The 19,401-nt window shown below is 43.2% G+C and overlaps 4 protein-coding genes across 4 annotated transcripts; 3 read left to right on the top strand and 1 right to left on the bottom strand.

Moving 5' to 3' along the window:
• The first annotated feature begins 38 nt into the window (after positions 1-38).
• Positions 39-4,631, top strand: paox (polyamine oxidase). Its single transcript, XM_047029022.1, has 10 exons — positions 39-380; positions 1,426-1,602; positions 1,830-1,957; positions 2,061-2,248; positions 2,379-2,569; positions 2,768-2,937; positions 3,067-3,152; positions 3,295-3,407; positions 3,726-3,880; positions 4,095-4,631. Exons 1-10 carry the CDS (start codon positions 203-205, stop codon positions 4,245-4,247), a joined length of 1,539 nt encoding a protein of 512 aa, XP_046884978.1. The 5' UTR covers positions 39-202; the 3' UTR covers positions 4,248-4,631.
• Positions 4,632-7,109: 2,478 nt separating this feature from the next.
• Positions 7,110-10,635, top strand: mtg1 (mitochondrial ribosome-associated GTPase 1). Its single transcript, XM_047029279.1, has 11 exons — positions 7,110-7,337; positions 7,516-7,580; positions 7,670-7,774; positions 7,884-7,970; positions 8,054-8,110; positions 8,464-8,554; positions 8,653-8,714; positions 8,796-8,892; positions 9,112-9,193; positions 9,285-9,397; positions 9,724-10,635. The coding sequence occupies exons 1-11, from the start codon at positions 7,235-7,237 to the stop codon at positions 9,819-9,821; spliced, it is 960 nt and encodes a 319-aa protein (XP_046885235.1). The 5' UTR covers positions 7,110-7,234; the 3' UTR covers positions 9,822-10,635.
• A 402-nt stretch (positions 10,636-11,037) lies between these two features.
• On the bottom strand, positions 11,038-12,623 carry sprn (shadow of prion protein). The gene is made up of 2 exons (XM_047029412.1): positions 12,576-12,623; positions 11,038-11,620 (listed from the first exon to the last, which is right to left on the bottom strand). Exons 1-2 carry the CDS (start codon positions 12,621-12,623, stop codon positions 11,138-11,140), a joined length of 531 nt encoding a protein of 176 aa, XP_046885368.1. The 3' UTR covers positions 11,038-11,137.
• A 417-nt stretch (positions 12,624-13,040) lies between these two features.
• echs1 (enoyl CoA hydratase, short chain, 1, mitochondrial) lies at positions 13,041-16,339 on the top strand. The gene is made up of 8 exons (XM_047029236.1): positions 13,041-13,196; positions 13,834-14,031; positions 14,603-14,730; positions 14,877-14,976; positions 15,181-15,285; positions 15,423-15,542; positions 15,641-15,708; positions 15,826-16,339. Exons 1-8 carry the CDS (start codon positions 13,106-13,108, stop codon positions 15,889-15,891), a joined length of 876 nt encoding a protein of 291 aa, XP_046885192.1. The 5' UTR covers positions 13,041-13,105; the 3' UTR covers positions 15,892-16,339.
• Positions 16,340-19,401: the final 3,062 nt, after the last annotated feature.

Raw genomic sequence — 19,401 nt, 5'->3', positions numbered from 1 at the left:
TAGTTTGTGATGATGATGTATCACTGTAACAAAAAAGAGTTGTCCAAAGTATGCTAGTCTTACGTTCAACATTGGACTACAGTATCCTTCAGCTTGCGGAACTAGAAACATTTCCACGATGTTCCGAAGTGCGCCCAGCTGACGCGGAAGACATAGCGTGTTGCTCCCCCCACTCCGCTTCTTATCGGACCAGAGACCTGCTATGAAAAGTGGGGCTAGGATGGCTTCTATTCATAATTTAGACTCCAGCATAGTCATCATTGGATGTGGAATATCAGGTATTGGAGCTGCTCAAAAACTAATTAAGAATGGTTTTCGCAACGTGCGTATCATCGAAGCTACTGCGAGGAGCGGGGGAAGGATTCGCACAGGGAGAATGGGTGAGGAACCGATGGCTCTGGTTCGTATGAAATGAGCAGCGCTGTTTTACGTGTTTATTGCTTATTTTGTGCATTGAAATTGGACTTTGAATGCGATTAGATTAGTCTCGAACTGTTACCATATTTACCAGTTGACTAGTTCTACCGAAATATACAGTTACAGTTAAATGTAGTTCCATTCAGATGCAATTTAAACTCACCCCAACCAACAGTAACCCACAACCCACTCACTATCTGGCGCTCTGAGTCTGGCACAACAAGATCTCTGGCTCATGATATAAATGTAATAAAACTCTCGCTATGCACTGTGTAGTAATGTAGTGGAAATGTTGGTCATATGCATAGATGTATGTGTATGAAATCTATAATCTTCTATGTTCATTGGTAAGAGACAGGAAGGGAAGGTAATTAAGTTGAGTTCAAAGGAATGTGAGGTGCTGATGGCTCTGTGGGCAGCTTGCCCTGGGGGATGGGTGAAGCATTTTATATGGCCTTCTGTCCTCTGGTTACTGTAAGGGGTCCATGAGACAGTTGCTCTGAACTTTGGCTAGAAGGACTGTGTCCTGTTTCATTGTTTGTGTTAATTAAAAGTATTGTTTGAAGATGGTCACACAAAGGACAGTTGACCATTTGACTGGTCAACCCCTGTGGCTTTATTATCTACTGCTCTGGAGAGAGCTGTGACATCAAAGAACTTTGGGACACTGGACACTTGGTATTGTGTTAAGCTGTCACTAAGTTGAGTTAGCCAATCACAGAGTTTGCTACATTGATTGATTGACCATATAGAATGCCATTTGATCTTAAGTTTATATAAGGCAGTGCATGTGTGCTGGCTGATCATCACTCCTGCGAACGACCTGTGTGGATGGCACACCTCCTTCGCTGTGATTGATCAGCAAAGCTTTGTTTATGTAATTGTATAGTCTAATAAATTGTATTGAAACCATATCCCTTGACTATTCAGATCGACACAGTGCCACTCGAATTCTTCCTTTACAGTAATAAAACAAACTCTCTCTCTTTATATATTTTTTTAATAAAGGTAACAACATAATAGAAGTAGGAGCTAACTGGATCCATGGTCCATGTGAGGAGAATCCAGTGTTCTGCCTGGCCCGTCAGTATGGCCTACTGGACCCTGAGTCCCTAACCCCTGAGAATCAGGCCATGGACATCGGGGGACACCCCCCATGGGTGCCCAATTGGTTCAGCAGCTCAGGTTTGCACTCTCCAGTACTGAACATGGACTTTAGGTTTTTATTAATAGCCTACAACATTCCTAGGCCTTTTTTCACATTCAGATCAAGACCAAACATGGCTTTTTCGTAAATGCTGGGTAAAATGCAGTTATTTTTTACATTAATCTCCTGTTTCGTCTGTTGCCCCTGGGTTTGATAAATCCCAGTGTGAGATGAATGATTGTGAAGGAGTACACCTGTGCCCTAGGGCGCAAGCTCGACGTGGAGGAAATGGCTCCCGCTGTGAGCCTGTTTGCAGAGCTGCTGGAGCAGAGTACAGACTTCACCCAAGGAGGAGAAACCTGGGCCAGCGTGGGAGAGTTCCTACGTGCACAGGTGCGTCCGTCTCCCCCCTCCCTCTCCATCTCTTTCGTTGTCTCTCCCCGTTTATTTGTCTTATCAAAACGATGCAGAAATCAAATGTGTGTGTGTGTGTTAGGTCCCTAGGCAGGCAGCCAAGCAGTGGCGGGGGGAGCAGGCGTCCACTAGGGCGCTGCGTCTGTCTATGGTCAGCACGCTGCTGAAGACTGAGTGCTGTGTCAGCGGGACACACTCCATGGACCTGGTGGGGCTGGGGGCCTTCGGACTGTACAAGACCCTACCAGGCCTGGACTGCACCTTCCCCAGGTGGGCATACACACACACACACACACCCACCCACACACTCAGGTACATTATCAGCCATGGTCTATGGTAGACACGCTGTCTTTGGGACCAAATGGCCTCGTCATGTCGCTTTCTGTTTTTCTCCTCACAGAGGCTACGACGGCCTGATCGACAACATGATGAAGGAGCTTCCTGGCGGTATAGTGTCCTACGGGCGACCTGTTCACTGTGTTCACTGGGGCGGGGACAGGACAGGGGACACGGGGCAGACCCCCGTGGTGGTGGAGTGTCGGGACGGGGAGAGGATCCCTGCTGACCATGTCATCGTCACTGTTCCTCTAGGTAGGTGATATGCATACAAACATACATACATACATACATACATACACACTCACACTCACCGACACACGTCTGTAATCGGCATCTCGTGGCCTAGTGTTGGGGACCCTTTTTCGGACTTTCCCGCAAATGGTTCCTAATTGTTCCGTTGCATATGCATGAGTGCAGCGGCATCTACTCTATTCTTCTCTATACTGACAGGGTACCTGAAAAAGCACCACGCCACCCTACTCAGCCCCCCTCTCCCCCTCCACAAGCAGCACTCTGTCCAGAGGCTGGGCTTTGGCACCAACAACAAGATCTTTGTGGAGTTTGAGTCTCCCTGGTGGGACGCCGACTGTGAGGTCATCTATCTGGTGTGGGAGGACGAGGTGTGTGAGTACACACTCACACACACACACATGCAAGCACACACACGCATGTCCAAAGACACACTGCTAATGACTTGATGTTGTTGTACAAACACGCACACCTGTAAATGCATTGATGTTCGCGTCAAGGTGGACCTGGTAGACCAGGTGTCGGATGTGGAGAAGTTCTGGATGAAGAAGTTGTTTGGCTTTACTGTGCTCAAGCCCACTGAGAGGTCAGTCAGACCCACGCTGTTATAGTGCTGTATGGAATATGAGGGTCTTGCTCATATAGTGTTGTGCTTCTGTATTCCACTGTGCATATCTCTGCACTCACTCTCTCTCCCCCCTCCCTTCCTGGTCCTGTTCTGTCCTCAGGTACGGCCATGTGCTCTGTGGTTGGATAGCTGGTCACGAGTCCGAGTACATGGAGACTCTGACTGAACAAGAGGTGACGCACGCCATCACGCACCTGATCCGCAAGTTCACAGGTAAACACTAACAATACCATCAATACTAACAATACCATCATTGTCTGTCTAATGTGAATTTCTGAATGCGTTCGAGTTGCGCCCGTGTTCGTGATGAACTGTTGTCATTGTGTGTAATTGTATTTTCAAACAATTTCAAGGGTGGTTTTGCCTTTTTAAACACACAATAAAAGTCAAAGTCTACGTGTGTGTGTGTGTGTGTGTGTGTGTGTGTGTGTGTGTGTGTGTGTGTGTGTGTGTGTGTGTGTGTGTGTGTGTGTGTGTGTGTGTGTGTGTGTGTGTGTGTGTGTGTGTGTGTGTGTGTGTGTGTGTGTGTAGGGAACCCCATCATCACTCCACGAAGGATTCTGCGCTCCCAGTGGTTTCTGGACCCCTGGACATGTGGCTCCTACAGCTACACGGCAACAGGCTGCTCAGGCCAGGACATAGACAACCTGGCAGAACCCCTCCCCTCCAGGGGGGGGCAGTCACAGGTACACATACCCACATGCAGTGCAGTCTATGAGTGCAGTACAGGCACTGTATACACACATATGAACTCAAACACACACATGCTAAAAAAGGAAAATGTCCATAAACCACTATGATAATAAAGTACCAATCAGTATAAAGAATAGGTAGCCATCTTTGACTTTGGGGATCTGTCTCCAGCTCCACATGGTGTGTTTACTGTTCTGTCATCCCTAGCCCCTGCAGGTTATGTTTGCAGGGGAGGCAACCCATTCCCGCTTCTTCTCCACCGTCCATGGAGCACTGCTCAGCGGCTGGCGGGAAGCTGACAGGCTCATATCACACTACTCCCCCCCCAACGTGCCTGAGCCAATGAGATCCAAGCTTTGAAGAAAGAAGAGCAGTCTCGAGCCTCATGCCTTGAATCTAAGCCAAATGTGAATGATGTTATTGTACCAATGGAATACGATATGTAAACATACTAAAGAGAGTGTTGAAATTAAGGAATATTTCTCATGAAGCGGATCTGATGTTGACTGAAAGATTCTATGGATGATAATGATTTTAGTGAATGTTAAAATCAAACTGATTTGAAGCCACTTGGGACGCCTATTAGTAATCGTACCGTTATAGGTAATGTTTGACTATTTTATTGATTCTCAACAATCAAAATCAAATGTACAAAATGTTGTACATTCATATTTTGCTAATATTTTTCATAAATACGTTATGTCTTCTCCTTTGCAACTGTGATAATAAATGTATACACAGTAACAGTGGAATGGATTGTGTGCCCCAGCAGACCACCTAATAAGATAACATCTGGCACAACCGATTGTTAAGATACGTCTAGCATGGGCCTGCCTCAAAGGACCTGAGAAGGTTTTGCATATTAACAATAATTCCTGTTCAACCAAACTGGTTCCATAATCCATTTGCAACCAGCCAAACCTGGTGCTGTAATGGTTGGGTTCAGCACAGAAAGTCTGTCTTTCTACTTATTTCGCTATTGATGGTCCTCTTGCATATGATAACAAGTATGGATCATGAAATTGACAGATATTCCTTAGATGTGATAGAGAGGGAACTAATACAAAACCATGGTAAAATCAAACATCTTTATTTCGTGTTGATGCCAACATGCTTTTACTATTCAGTCAGAAGTATGTCAATGTGTAACATATTATTTGCTTTATTGAAGTCAGGTAATAAACGTAATGGCACAAGTTCATGTAGTCCATTGGTGTCCACCAGTGCAGGCGGATGGTATCAGGGCTGGGTCGTAGGGCGGGGCAGGAAGCACAGTGTTATCTAGCAGCAGGGTGGTCAGGTCTACATCTCTGGTCTTGTTCACTGGGTCCAGAGGCTAACTTGTCCTGCTCATTGGTGCTGTGCTCCAGTTCAATTCTGTTTCCTTGTTGCATGAAAAAAGGGTGGGGATGGAGGGTGAGAGGAGAGGGGGCTGGACCTATTCTAGAACGAACCTACGTCCACAGAAGGCACCTGATGGGCCCAGGCTGGATGTCTGAGCTTTCTTCCCCTTCTTCCGCTTCTTAGCCTTGACCAGGGACACCTTTCCCTTGGCAATGGCAGGAAATAGGCAGGGGGGAGGTGCTGGTTCACGGATAGGAACCACCTTGGGCTTGTTCATCTCAGCCCTCCTGGTCAGCAGGGGGACTCGGTGCGCTAAGAGATTGGGGTTCTTGGGACCGGGTTTCACCTCTCTGGCAGGCGCTCCAGCCAGGTCCAGCTCCTTCTGAACCAGGTGAGATTTGCTGGGCTGGCACCCAGGCTGAAAGGGCCGCACAGCACTGCCGTTTGGCTCAGAGATGCCAACTGGGTAGCAAGGTCTTGGTCGAACAGGACATGCTGGGTTGCTAGGTCGATCTTTAGGAGTGGGCCACAAAGGGCTGTTAAGCCGCATAACCGGCTTAGAAGTAGGCACTGGGTTGCCAGGTCGTGGAGGTATATTCCCAGGGTTGCTGGGATGAGAATCAGACAGAAGAGTAGGACGTCTAGTCTGGATCGGGGCCAGGAGGTGGCGCGTAGGCTTTGCTTGGCGGGTTGCCATGATGAACTTGTCGGTGTCGACATCAGAAAGTGTGGGAACCCGGGGGACAACCGTCAGCTTTGGGAGGGCAGAGTGCCTTGAGAAGAAGACTGGGGCACCACCGTCTTCTTCACTCTCTCGGGGCATTCTTCCAGTACGCCGTGGAGCACAGTTGGACATTGGCTCAGCCCCTTTCAGGCCGAGTTGTCTCATGATCTTCAGTTAGGCACGGACAATGTTGGTTTTATGCACTTATCTGTGAAAAAGGTTTGTGCTCACCTCCTATTAAAGTTCACTTTTGTCCAGTTGAAATGACAAGTTTTAGAAGTCTGTTGAAGAATGAGACAATTGCACTTGTGGCTTCAACTAATCATCCATACCTTTGTATATTATCCTTTTTGATTCAAGAAAATGATATTATTCAATTGAGCCAAGAACCAGGTTTACAATTTTTAGAAAGTAGCTTTTTTTCTTATCTTTGAAAACGCTGAATGTCAAACCGCAAATGATCTGATTTCTCAGATGACATCTATGTATTGGAGTATTGTACATTGTGACGCAACAATACAACGATCCCGTTTGATGTCGGCAGAGTTCACGAAAGCCCCACAACAACCACCAGATAGCAGCTTTAAGGAATTTACATATAGGCCCTTTGTAATTAAATAAATTTGTGTTTTAATTTTTTGTTATTGTAACTTTATTTACAAAGACCTTTGGTATCACCCATGTTACCTGCATTGTGTGGGTAATTTGTTATTTCATGTTTATTAATGATTCCCCTTTCACTTTGCTTTCAAGCTGAGGAGCTGGCGGGTGGGAGGCTTGAGTCAATTATTTTATTCAGTGTCGCAATTTAAAGTCGGCATATCAATTGTGTAACACAACAATACTTCTTACGAGAAACTTGCTTGCTTCAACAATATTTCCGGTTTTGCGAAAATGCCTTCAGAATAAGAGCTTGACCAGCGATTTGCCGAAACATGGTGGACTAATAGAAGCAATTTATCATAGTTAATGTAGAAGGATTGTAAAAAGTGTAAAAATTTAGAGATTTATGACATATACTGGGGACCATAGAATATAACAACATGTGTATATGGTGTATAACAAAATAAAAAAAATCTGATGAAAAACTGCCTTCTTATACGTTGGCACATGAATTTGTTGACCTTTATTTTGAAGTAATTTGAAGCACTCTACCGGAAATTAGATTCGTTATCGAGGTTGGCTTCACAAGGTAGTTTTAACCAATGCAAAGGTACCTTCTGCCAATGACAATGACAATAGGTGAAAAAACCTATTGTTTAACCTAAAGATACCTGCAATGAAACTCCATTTAGCACTCCGCAATGCTGCGAAGTTCCGAACCGTGTTTGACTTTGGAGAGCGGGAGGTGGCACATTGGTTCCCAGGTCATATGGCAAAAGGTTTGTTAACACGGTCTAGCTACTGGACCGTTGGCACCAGCAGCTGCTTCATTATTATTTGCATCATGTATGTTATGATGTTTGGAAAGATGAAAATGTTTAATACATGGTTATCTGATTGCGTTCATATGGAAAAGGCTAGCTAACGACCTGGTGCTGTCATCTCATTTCCCTTCAGGAATCAAGCAGATGAGAGCCAATGTGAAGAACGTGGATTGCATCGTTGAAATACATGACGCCAGAATATCCTTTCATGACCCCCGGCTGGCTACACAGCTAAGACTTAAAGAGTGGTACACTCCTTTGGTGGCAAATGTCCTTAACTAGAGCACATCCCATTTTCAGGCAGAAACCCTCTGTTCCAGGAAAGTCTGGATGTCAGACCCCACCTGTTGGTGCTCAACAAGATGGACCTTACAGACCTGTCCAGTAAGCAGGTACTGGCCACCAATCTTGCAACACCTGAAACACTATTTGGTTGAGTAAGATTCCAGATTACTGAAATGCTGTGCACCATTGAATATGTTATTGTGGTTGATTATGTAGAGTATCCTGAAGCAACTGGAGAGAGATGGGGTCAAAAATGTCCTATTCACAGACTGCTTCAAGCAGAGAGATGAGAACATAAAAAAGGTACGTTTGTGAGTGAAAGAAACAGAAGCAAATGAAGAGGAGAGAATTAGGACAAATTAATATACATAACTGCATTGTTACAGTTGGTTCCTGTGGTGACTGAATTGATTGAGAGTCGTCCACGTTTCCACAGAGAGGAGGTGAGCAAACAACCCTACCAGTGATTAATTATTTAAACAAGTACGTTGATTGATGTTAGTCGTTGAAAGTGCAATGACAACATGATTTAGTCTCATATAAGGGTTATACAACTTCTTCGTTATCTGCAGTAAAAAATATTTTATTAGTCCCCCTGAGGGGCTGCAAAAACTTAAAATACATTTGTTCAATAGACCTTTTATACTTAACCACTGTGAGTTTCTGTCTACTTGCTTGTGCTATGACTTTCTGCAATGGAACAATAAATAAATTTGTATTTATTTATTGTCTAATAAAGACTTATGGTTTATCCCCTCATTGTGAGTGATACAAGAAAATGTTTTATTGCATTCAGGATACTAATTATTGCTTGATGGTGATTGGAGTACCAAATGTCGGGAAGTCATCACTAATCAATGCACTGAGGAGGATGCATCTTAAAAAAGGTACTTATAATTTTGCCGCCTTTCAGGAGATCTTTGAGTTTGGCCTTACCTAGATGTATGGTTTGAGTTCAGCCCTATCCTAACTATTCTGCCTTCAGGTAAAGCATCAAAAGTGGGAGGGGAGCCAGGTATAACCAAGGCAGTCCTCACGAAAATCCAGGTGGGTGTGACTGTTTTAGCTGTAAACAGTATGTATCATCATATTCATAGTTTCCTTCACAAGGTTTGTGCCTTCCTCCAGGTGTGTGAAAGACCAATCATCCACCTACTGGACACACCTGGAGTCCTGCCTCCCCGGATCCAGAGTCTGGAGACGGGAATGAAGCTGGCACTTTGTGGTGAGTCCAGAACTCATATGGTACTGCAATGACACCTACTGTTCTGAAGCTTGATAACCGACCAGTATGTTCCAGGCCTATTATGAAATATGCACATAATTCACACCCGAACAAGTCTTGTCTTCATATCATGATACAGCAGTATGCAAGGTATAACTACACACAGGAGCTACTGTGCGATTATTCTATTACTCGGTACATTCTATCTCTCTATCTCAGGGACAATATTGGACCATCTAGTAGGAGAAGATGTCATCGCTGACTATTTACTGTTTTCTCTAAACCGGCTGGAAAAGTTTGGGTATAAGTCTTTTTTTTTATCTCCATAATGTGCAATTGATCATCTTTGCCTTACACGTCCCTGTACAGTAAAGTGTGTCTGTGTTGTGCAGGTATGTGGAGAAGTATGACCTAAGTGAGCCGAGCGATGACATCCAGCAGGTCCTCAAACGTATCGCTGTGAAGCTGGGCAAGACTCAGCGGGTTAAAGCCCTCACTGGAGTGGGTAAGACCCAAGGCCGTAATCATAATATATAAATATTCAAATCTGGTCAAAATGTCCCCTTCAATATATTGATATAAAAATATAAATGTGCTACGCTACGACAGGGAACCACGCATGCTGTCCAAAATTATATATTATTTTTTGTCCCCCCAATGGTGACTCCATGGCTACGGCCTTGGTAAGACCAGTAGAAATAGCGTTCATCACTATTCCGTTTGTATATTGTTTCCACTCATTACTACAGAGAATGACAAACTTGGGAGTTTTGTTATGTCCCTTAACCAAACACTGGTGGACTGATATAGTTTGTGTTTTGTATTCCTCAGGTAACATCACTATCACAATCCCCAACTACACGGCTGCAGCCTATGACTTCATCAGGACCTTCAGGAAGGGTGAGCTGGGACGAGTCATGCTAGACTGACCCCAAACACACTTCTCCCAGACAGACCCCCTGCAACAGAGATTGAACACGGTCTTTACATTGGCAGTCAACCCTCAGGGTTTGCTGTTTGGATCAAACCTTTGTCACACGGTACAGAGACAAAGCCACCTCTCCTCAGGTTGGTGAAGAAAGGAAGAGGATTCAAAAGGCGTCAACCACAGTGTAACACACTGTTCTTTATCATAGAAATGCTGTTTGAGATGATCTTGTCTCGAAATCTCAGACTTCTCATAACATCTGTGTACATAACATGTTTATTACCACAAAGACAGGGTGACAATAATAAATGCTGTATTTTTATGTACAGTACAGTGTCTTGTTTACACAGTTTGTGTATAGTAATATAGGCAGCATAATATCTAGGGCTCCCCCATAACATGGAAAACCTGGAAAAGTCATCATTTAGAAATTGTGATTTTCAGACCTGTAAAGGTCATGGAGACAAACAGAAAATATTATAGAAGCCATGGGGATAATATACTGTGGTACAAAATTACGAATATATCAGTAGTGCAGTATAAAATAAGTCATTTGGGATACAGTGTTGACTAAACAGTGCAGGAGATGAGCGGTCAAGTCACGTAGACAGTCACATTTACCATAGGCACAGTACCAAACTGGTTCCAACATCATCACTGAGGTCATCTAACAAGGATATGAGCAATTCTAAAACACTCTTTTAGTAGTTCATATTGTAGTTACATAACACAACCAAACCATCAATGGATAAATACATTGTAAACAACATGTGTATAAAAGCCATTCCTCTACTAAACAGACAAATCTTGTAAAATTATTGATATAATCAAATATTACCTATTCACATCTGTAACAGTGTCTAGTATGAGTTTGCTGGCACTATGTTTTGTTGGCAATTATATTTGCATACATGGTAGTAAAGCTTTACAGACATTAAAGATTTGACAGTGGTGTAGGGGCTGTTATAGACAAGTGATATTGACAATGTTAGTCAAATTTATGGAGCCCTGAGGCCTCCAATAGGGTATTCTAAATAATCCAGTTCTCTGTCCCAAATACCCTCTCCAAATCATGTTTTGAAATGGCAAAACTATGACGATTTAATAGTCTAAATATAGTGTTTTGCAACAGGGTCATTGTCATGAATTAAGAATAAGTGTGTGTGTGTGTGTGTGTGGGGGGGGGGTTGTTTCTTTCTCTTTTCTAACTTCAACTGGGGAGCCATGGCTTTATATGCAGGTTAGGTCAAGAGCACTAAACCAGCAAGGCCTACTCAAAATCCAGAAGACTTAATCCAGACATTTAATTTATCTAAACTAGCCCATATAGTATAGTATACTCTCCCAGATATGTCCATATTTAGGCAGAATTATAGTTATAAAGACAGATACAATTTGAGTAAACAAGGGTTCGTTGTGAGTGGCTTTTGATGTTTGCGCATTAAAGTAGTTTGTCCTGTTGTAATAGTCCCCTTCGTACTCAGAGCTGTCGTCCACTTTATTGTTGCGGAAGGCAGATGCATACCAGTTATCTGCCGATAGTGCGACCGCTGCACCGGCTGCTGCTGCAGCTGCAACGCGCACTGGGGAGCTGCGCCCTGCCGCCCTAAACCGCGAGCGTGTGCCTCCATAACTTCCACTTCGGTAATGCCCCCCAGTTCCACCGCGAGCTGTGCCTCGTGCAGACCCCCGTGCGCCTCCACGGCCGCCCTTAGCAAGCACGGATTCAGTTATGAACGAAGCGATCAGAAGAAACGTCCAGCACGTGGCTAATACTCGCATCGTTCCCGTCATCAATACCTAAATGAATGACAATGGCAAATGATCATGATTTATGGGCCTGTTTTATTTATCCCACCACAGTGTCATCTCTCACCTGACGATAGCCTATCGATCTGGCCTGTTTTGTGGAAGTTCAAAACCAAGAGCTTGTCAGTAATAACTATCTCCTTCGCTGATCAAAAAGACAAGCACTTGGCACTATTTGAAAGGGAAATAAATAATAGAACTGACATTGTTAGGAATGCTAATCGTGCTAAGTAGGTCAATATAAACAGAGCACAACACAGAGGACACTGGATTCTGGCTTTATGCTTAGGAAACATTTGTAGGCCATTCTAAAAAAACATAGCTTCGCCACAAAATAGGTGAATCGTGAAGATATAGGCTAGCAAATTACATAAATATCCCATTATATTAAAAAAAACTGTGAGCTGAGCGACATTCACCAGACCATATAATCATACAAGCACTACATTTAGTGAGCTTATCTTGTACGATAAACATGCTTTCTCAAAAACCGTGATGATGGATTAAGATTTATTTTTAATTAGGATTATCATCGGTAGCATAATTACGCTTTTGCCTTGCGACCAATTACTGCAGCTATCGATACCATAGGTAGCCTACACCTTAACCAACTTGCATCATTTATCTAGGTTTACCAAAGAAATCTTACCTTGTTATGTCAGTCGAATATTCCTTAGCTTTGCAGATGCTCTCGATACCCTAATTCTGAATAATGTATCATATCCGTGCTCAAAACATCAGTGTGCTTGAACGAGGACGTTCATTCCTTTCTGTACAGTAGCCTATTTAGATGCTCGCGCCCCTTGACACGCTCATGGGGTGACAGAAGAACGGACACGAGTCTGTCTGTGACTCCTCTCCTCACTTATATGAAAAGATTAATTGTCGAGTATTTAATAAGAACCACTTCCTCAGATTGCTTCCCAATGATGGTACAGGGTGGTACGCTCTGGATTGACTGGCAGGGTTTGGCTCTGTGGCTGATGTGCTCCATCAAGGCTTCACTCCTGTGGGCATACAGGAACCTGTGGAAGTAAACACTACCTTGACTTTGAATTACCTTGTGTGCTAGAGAATCGTAAACAATTCTGTTCTCTTTGGTCTGGGATCAAATGTAGTACAATTTGTGAAATCTTTATTATCCTGAATTCATCATTAGCCTATCTGTAGCCTATTTTATCTGCTCCAGGCCAATTTGCATTTGCAGATTAGGTTATAAGATACATGGAGCATTTTGCCTGTGTTTTATTTTGGATATATATATATATATATTATTTATCAATCCAGACAAATTTCCAGTTCACATAAAGGAATTGTTTTTATTTTGTGCCGGCATAGACGCGCACATAATCGCACCTTTATTTTCCTCTAGTTGGCTTGTATTGTCAAATATCGCGCGATCAAGCAGTGAGAACTCGTGCGTCTGGTGTCTCTGTTGGCTAGCTAGCAGTGTAGCACTACTTCGTCCTCGCAGTCATGGCTGTGTTCTGCAGAACCGCTGCCCGTGTTTTGATACCAGCTAGGTCACTCACTGCAAGTCTCTCGGTTGCACGGCAGTACAGCGTAGGTACGTATATGATACATTGTCAAATAACTCTTACTGTGTGGAGGAAATCTACATTGCCCTTTCCAAATCCACAATGTCATGGAACTTGTTTGAAAATTGCAGCATGTGAGCCGAAGTGGCTACGACACTGAGTGATCAGCGTCATAACCTGCCAGTCATAGTTTAGCGTTACTACATTTCTCTGCTTAAGAAATACTTAATTAGTGACAGCATATGCAAGCTACAGATTTTTAGTTTGTTGTTGGTAAAATGACTAGGCTATCTTGGATTCTGCACGTTAGCTTGCTAACTATCTAGTAACTAGACTAGCAGCACTATTAAACAAGGCTGTCAATCCAGTGCTGCTGGATTTGCGCAGGAACGTAGTCGATTTAACGGTGAGAATAATATTTGATTATTTATATTTAAGAAGGGAAGTTCATCCACAACAATGTATTGTACCTGCAACATAACTTAACCTTTACCCTACTGAATTATTCAGTATATTTTCAAGGACACAAAGCCTGCACATTGGGATACTAGTGTTTTTTAAGTGCCACAGGTCAGCCTTTTGTTGAGACACCCTCACTTACTGGCAGTTTTTGAACCATTTCAAGGTGCTTAACAGTTATGTGTGTTTGTGTGTGAATGCTTACAGGTGGTCAGTATGAATACATTGTAGTGGAGAAGCGTGGGGAGAAGGAAGATGTTGGGTTTATTCAGCTGAACCGGCCCAAGGCTCTAAACGCTCTGTGTGATGGTCTGATGCTGGAGTTGGGGCGTGCGCTGGATGCCTTCGAGGCTGATGGGCAGGTGGGAGCCATTGTCATCACTGGGAGTGAGAGAGCCTTTGCAGGTGAGGGGTGTGTGTGTGTGTGTGTGGGGGGGGTTATTTGCATAAGTAGGCTTCAAGATATTAGCCTGACGTTGTCATACCCATAATTCTAGTCAGAATATGAGTCTGAGAACTCTCCGTTGGGCTTTGACTACGGGGCGTGTTTCAAACGAGCCTGGAAAACAAATGCCTCTTCGCTCAATTGGATAGACCTACAACCAATCAGAGCAACGTAATATGTTGTTTGTTGAAAACGAATTCAACCCAAGCGCTCTTTCGTGACGTTGTTGATTACGTTATTGTTGATCATCTGTCCATCATCGTATAAAGCCCGCCCTGGCAATTTCATTGGTCCGCCCAGATTCTGGTTTTCTGTAGTTGGTCCCCAATACGAGACCCTCCAGACACAACTTCCCGACCACATTTTTTGGGGGGCGGGGAGAAGTTGGGCTGGCAGCCAGGCTATAAAGATATGTCTATGACCTTCAAATCTCATCTGAGTAGATGCGAATCTTACCATAAATGAAAGTTGGAGTGCCACTGACCAGAATGACAATTCAATCAACTCATCATCATCAATGTGCATCTTCAGCGGGGGCAGACATCAAGGAGATGGAAAACCGAACATTCCAGGAGTGTTACAGCGGTAACTTCCTGGCCCACTGGAACAGAGTGTCCACGGCCAGGAAGCCAGTCATTGCGGCTGTCAACGGATTTGCAGTGAGTATCTTACTCTTTAATCAATTTGTGCTTGAGAGAAAACGTAGATCAGTGTGTCTGTTATAACTTGCTCCTGGAACTTTGTTGTATTATTAAGTCTCTCTCTTCTTCCCCCTCTCTCCCTCTTTATGTCCATCCCTCTGCAGCTGGGTGGGGGTTGTGAACTAGCCATGATGTGTGACATCATTTATGCTGGAGAGAAGGCTCAGTTTGGCCAGCCGGAGATTCTGCTGGGAACCATCCCTGGTGCGCCTCTTCCTCTCCATCCCATTCCTCTTCATCCTCCTCTCCCTTTCCATGATCTCCAAACTTTTTTTCCATCTCTTTTTTTTTCACTCCTCTCCTGTTTCATAGGTTGTCTGTCAAAAATGAGGGCCTCTCTGTCAGCCCATCATTCTTTTTGTGTTAGCTTGTCTGTGGTACTGACTGATGGACTGTTTGTCTGTATAGGAGCGGGTGGCACTCAGCGACTGACCCGTGCAGTAGGGAAGTCCTTGGCTATGGAGATGGTATTAACAGGAGACAGGATAAATGCACAAGAGGCAAAGCAATCAGGTACACACACACACACACATTCACAGAGGAGGCTGAGTCATCAGGTATTCAGGTAATACAGATATTCACTTCAAACCTTGTATGACTAATATTTCAGATTGGCCACTCATGGCTCATTCTGTGTGTATGTGTCTCAGGTCTGGTGAGTAAGGTATATCCTGTAGACCAATTGGTATCAGAAGCCATTAAATGCGGAGAAAAGATTGCTGGCAATTCCAAGATCATCTCTGCCATGGCCAAAGAGGCCGTCAACGCAGGTCTGTCTCCTTCTTTGTTGTCGTCAGGAATAGAGTAAAACGCTCTTCGTTATTAATACTGGACTGGTTTGACCTTGTCTTTCTCTCTCTGGTTGCAGCTTATGAATTGACTCTGGCTGAGGGAAATCGTTTAGAGAAACGGTTGTTCCACTCTACCTTTGCTACTGTGAGTTGAACAGTGTCATTTTTCGAAGGGGCTCTGTGTCCATTTTTGTGTTTGTTACACATCAAGGTCTGTGTCTAAATGTGGGTGTGTCGTGCCTACGTGTGTCTGTGTTCTCAGGGCGATCGCAAGGAGGGTATGACTGCATTCGTGGAGAAGAGGAAGGCCAGCTTTCAGGACCAGTAGAGCTAAGCAGAACCCCCCACACGCAGAGTACTGTTTATGCAAAGTTCCCAATGATCCCCATCTCTGTGCTCAAAACTTGGATTTCCGCCTAAATCCTGCACAAATGTAAGAAACAACAATGAACATGGATGAGAAGTTTGAATTGTGCCCTGTTTGAGTGCTAGACTGTGGTAGTGCCTTTTCAACTTCTAAACATTGTGTGCGTGTGAATACAGCGTAGTGTGATTATACGCTATGTGCATACACAGTTATACTACATACAGTAATACCGTTTGTAGAGTTTCTACATAAAAGATTAGTCCTGTCGAGATGAATGATGGAACAGGAAGCGTTATACCGACCAGTAACACCTGACCATGCCTTTGATTTTCACTGCAGAAGAATATCAACATTTTCTAGATAAACACGTTTACCCTGTACATTTTGCAAATAAAGCTGGATCAAGGTGCATGATCTTGTCATATTTGTACTTTACTAATTATATTATTGGATGTATTTGACCAGTGTATTTATTTTCTGGTTGTCGGATGTTGGATTCCAAATTGGTTTTGGACATTTTAAAACTCCAATAATATCCTATTTTTGCTTTAAGGTGTCTACCTGTCCATCTGTTACCATGTTGGTGGATTACGTTTCAAGTCAATTAGGCATAGAGACATGTCTGTATTTTAGAGGCTTAGTGTTACAGATGGCAGGAGATATTCTCTTAGTCTAAAAGTAATTATCCCTAATTGCTGTTTCCTATGTATGGGAGATGGAAGTCTCAATGATAACCTAGTATAGAAATATCTGGGTTGATGATGGCGATGATTACTTAAAGTGGGTCTTTGTGGCAGTTCATCGGTAACTGTACCCAAGTGTTGTAAGATGGACGATGGTTCATCCTCATCTGACGAAACGTGGCAGTGAAAATAACTAATGGACTTGTGTGCAGGCCAGGCCACTTCACACACGAATAAGTTCAGAAGAGGCCTCTGTGTACGAAGTGACAGTTCTATCTTTCACCAGTAGGTGAGGCAAGTACACCATAGTTTAAATTTCTCCAAGTTGCAGAATGAGACACGACCTAAATGTTAGGCCCTTTTTGAAGTCCATTATTTTCAGCGTTGAAATTACCTTTTAAAATGTGCATTTATGGAGAGAAAAATTACAATTAAAAAGCTGGATTTTTTTTTACCGCCGTTAAGAACATTTACCATTACATTTATTCATTTAGCAGACGCAGACTTTTGTAAAACCGCAGTGACAGTTTTACAAAAGTGCATAGGTCAATGATCAAAAACAACGAGATAGCCCCAAAAACATTGCGGGTAGCCAAAACATGAAGCATACATTGTGAAAAGCAAATAAGTGCAAATGGGAAGAAACATAGGAGCATAAGAGACACAAATTACAAATAGAAACACCTAGGTTGCCGATGGATGAGGACGAAACTGTGGCAGTCTCTGTTGGACTTTATATTTTAATTTGTCATTTGTTTGAAGTAGCCTATAATTTGTAACTTGTGCCTCTCATCTGATATGAACCATAGGCTATGTTAAAATATAGCATGTGCTATCGAATTTATTGAAATTCCAAATGGCTTTCCATTGCCGAAATAGCCAAATAGTCTACATTTAAGTAACATGAATTAAGGCAAATCTTTTGATTTGTTTGGAACATTTCTTTCTTTTCCCAGGAACGTTCAAATGGATTCCCGGATTAATCTCAAATAATTGTTTTAATCATTGTAAACTATTCTATAGCCGACTATTATATGCCTAGCATAATGTAAAAAGGTTTTGGGTAGGCCTATAGCCTATAGGTTAATTTAGCATTATTAACAAACTACTATTAGTGGATTTTAACGGAAAAGTAGGTTAATTTGTATGTTTTGTTTTACTTATGCCTATATGATAATAGATAGGCCTGTCTAGTTCGCTTTAAATGGGCTATCGTGATGAAAACTATTAACCTGTTACGACAGTTCGAAATAAATCAGGCTATTGTGTTGAAGCATTATGTCTGAATATTCATCTAGCCTATTTAATTAAACAATTTAACCAAAAACAAAAAACATGCACCATTCCACTTCAAACGTAACGAAAACACCAGAACAGATTTGATTATGGGGCACTTTCTTTAGTCACTCTCCGATCATCTCAAGGCACTTTACGTCTCTGATCTTGGTTTCTTCACACGACGGCGCCCCATATCTTCACAAGGCCGTGGCCTAATTGATTTTTATTTTCATTCAATATTCCCCTGGAGCTTGCTTTCTTGTCAGCCCCTGGAACAAAACTTATAAAAGGAGAGAGAAAACTCGTCTCCTTACACCGCAGGGACGCACAAAGGTTTGCAGAGAAAGTCGAAAAGAAGCACCCCTTTGAAGTCTCTCCCCTGCTACCGAAAGGTCAAAATAATAAATGTAGACCCAATTGAGGCTCTCCTTGCAGACAATGAGGGCAAAACGTTACATTTTGGCAGTGCAGTCCCTCATAGCGTGATAAACTCATTTAAAGAAGCCGAACTAAAGAGGGAGCAGCATGAGTCCACAGAAAGAGAAAAGAGCTTTCAAACCAACAGACAGGCCTGGCTCCAGCGAAGGCCCTTTTCTTCTACCCATCAGTCTCCGTCCGTCTCTCTCTCCTCTCTGTCCTCTCCCAGCTGCGATGCCTCCACACACCCATTCACACCACGCTAATAGAAATTTCCTCTAAATTACAACCTGATCTGGAGAGAGAAAAAGAGGAAGACAAAAAAAGAGTCGACCTCTACATTAGTAGCAGCTGCACGTTCGGTCTGTTATTCTTTACCATGGACTCGAGCTTTATTTATGCGAGATGCTTTGGGTCCCTCTAAAAGCTTTTTCATGCAGATCTCATGCTTATACAGAGCAAGATATATCTGATAGCCATGCAGAAGTTTCCTCGGCGTTTTGCGGTCCGGTCGAAGGTTGCCGTGGTTCAGATGAAACGCGACTATAGGGTGGAATGGTTTTCATCTGACAAATATTTTCATTATCTCGCATTCTTGGCACCGATGGCCGTGTCGGAATAACACGTTCAGAAGTTTTTGCTTTGAATTTTGCCCACCCGAGGGTGTCAGAAACAACATAGGGCCTAAATTCCCTCTGCTGAACTAATGTAATAAGTCTGGAGGGTTGTTTAGTAAACGACTGGTCAGATTCCAGCGCTCAGTTTGAAACAGATGCATGACTCGAAGCAGAGCATAGACTGACAGAGTGAAGAAGAAATAAAATGAAAAGTTAGCCTAACGATGACGCGCGTGTGGGATGGTGGATTAGACGACAGTGCTGGAGTAGGCTGTCCAAAGACAACCACAGTCCCATTGCAGTCCCTCAACTGATGGTTGTTTTCGAATGAGTCTACAGAGTCTATATATTTAGCATAGAAAGTCCCAAAACATAATTATTTGAATTCAGGTGTTTGCTATTAGGCTAGTCCATCCAGAGGTTTTCAAAGAAAATTATACATGAAAAAGAGCAGAGCAGCCTATTATGCACGCATT

Source organism: Hypomesus transpacificus, chromosome 11 (genome assembly GCF_021917145.1).
Source record: "Hypomesus transpacificus isolate Combined female chromosome 11, fHypTra1, whole genome shotgun sequence".
Taxonomy (NCBI): Eukaryota; Metazoa; Chordata; class Actinopteri; order Osmeriformes; family Osmeridae; genus Hypomesus; species Hypomesus transpacificus.
The sequence above is the reverse complement of the archived record's forward strand: the minus strand, read 5'-3'. Positions and strand labels throughout refer to the sequence as shown.

Excerpts from the sequence above, each read along its gene's own strand:
- paox (XM_047029022.1), top strand. The coding sequence starts at position 203 with ATGAAAAGTGGGGCTAGGATGGCTTCTATTCATAATTTAGACTCCAGC. Across the intron at positions 1,603-1,829 it reads CAATTGGTTCAGCAGCTCAG|GGCGCAAGCTCGACGTGGAG; the intron begins GTTTGCACTCTC and ends CCTGTGCCCTAG. Across the intron at positions 2,249-2,378 it reads CTGGACTGCACCTTCCCCAG|AGGCTACGACGGCCTGATCG; the intron begins GTGGGCATACAC and ends TTCTCCTCACAG.
- mtg1 (XM_047029279.1), top strand. The coding sequence starts at position 7,235 with ATGAAACTCCATTTAGCACTCCGCAATGCTGCGAAGTTCCGAACCGTG. Across the intron at positions 7,338-7,515 it reads CCCAGGTCATATGGCAAAAG|GAATCAAGCAGATGAGAGCC; the intron begins GTTTGTTAACAC and ends ATTTCCCTTCAG. Across the intron at positions 9,398-9,723 it reads TAAAGCCCTCACTGGAGTGG|GTAACATCACTATCACAATC; the intron begins GTAAGACCCAAG and ends TGTATTCCTCAG.
- sprn (XM_047029412.1), bottom strand. The coding sequence starts at position 12,623 with ATGGAGCACATCAGCCACAGAGCCAAACCCTGCCAGTCAATCCAGAGC. Across the intron at positions 11,621-12,575 it reads CCTGCCAGTCAATCCAGAGC|GTATTGATGACGGGAACGAT; the intron begins GTACCACCCTGT and ends TCATTCATTTAG.
- echs1 (XM_047029236.1), top strand. The coding sequence starts at position 13,106 with ATGGCTGTGTTCTGCAGAACCGCTGCCCGTGTTTTGATACCAGCTAGG. Across the intron at positions 14,731-14,876 it reads CGGCTGTCAACGGATTTGCA|CTGGGTGGGGGTTGTGAACT; the intron begins GTGAGTATCTTA and ends ATCCCTCTGCAG. Across the intron at positions 14,977-15,180 it reads TCTGCTGGGAACCATCCCTG|GAGCGGGTGGCACTCAGCGA; the intron begins GTGCGCCTCTTC and ends TTGTCTGTATAG.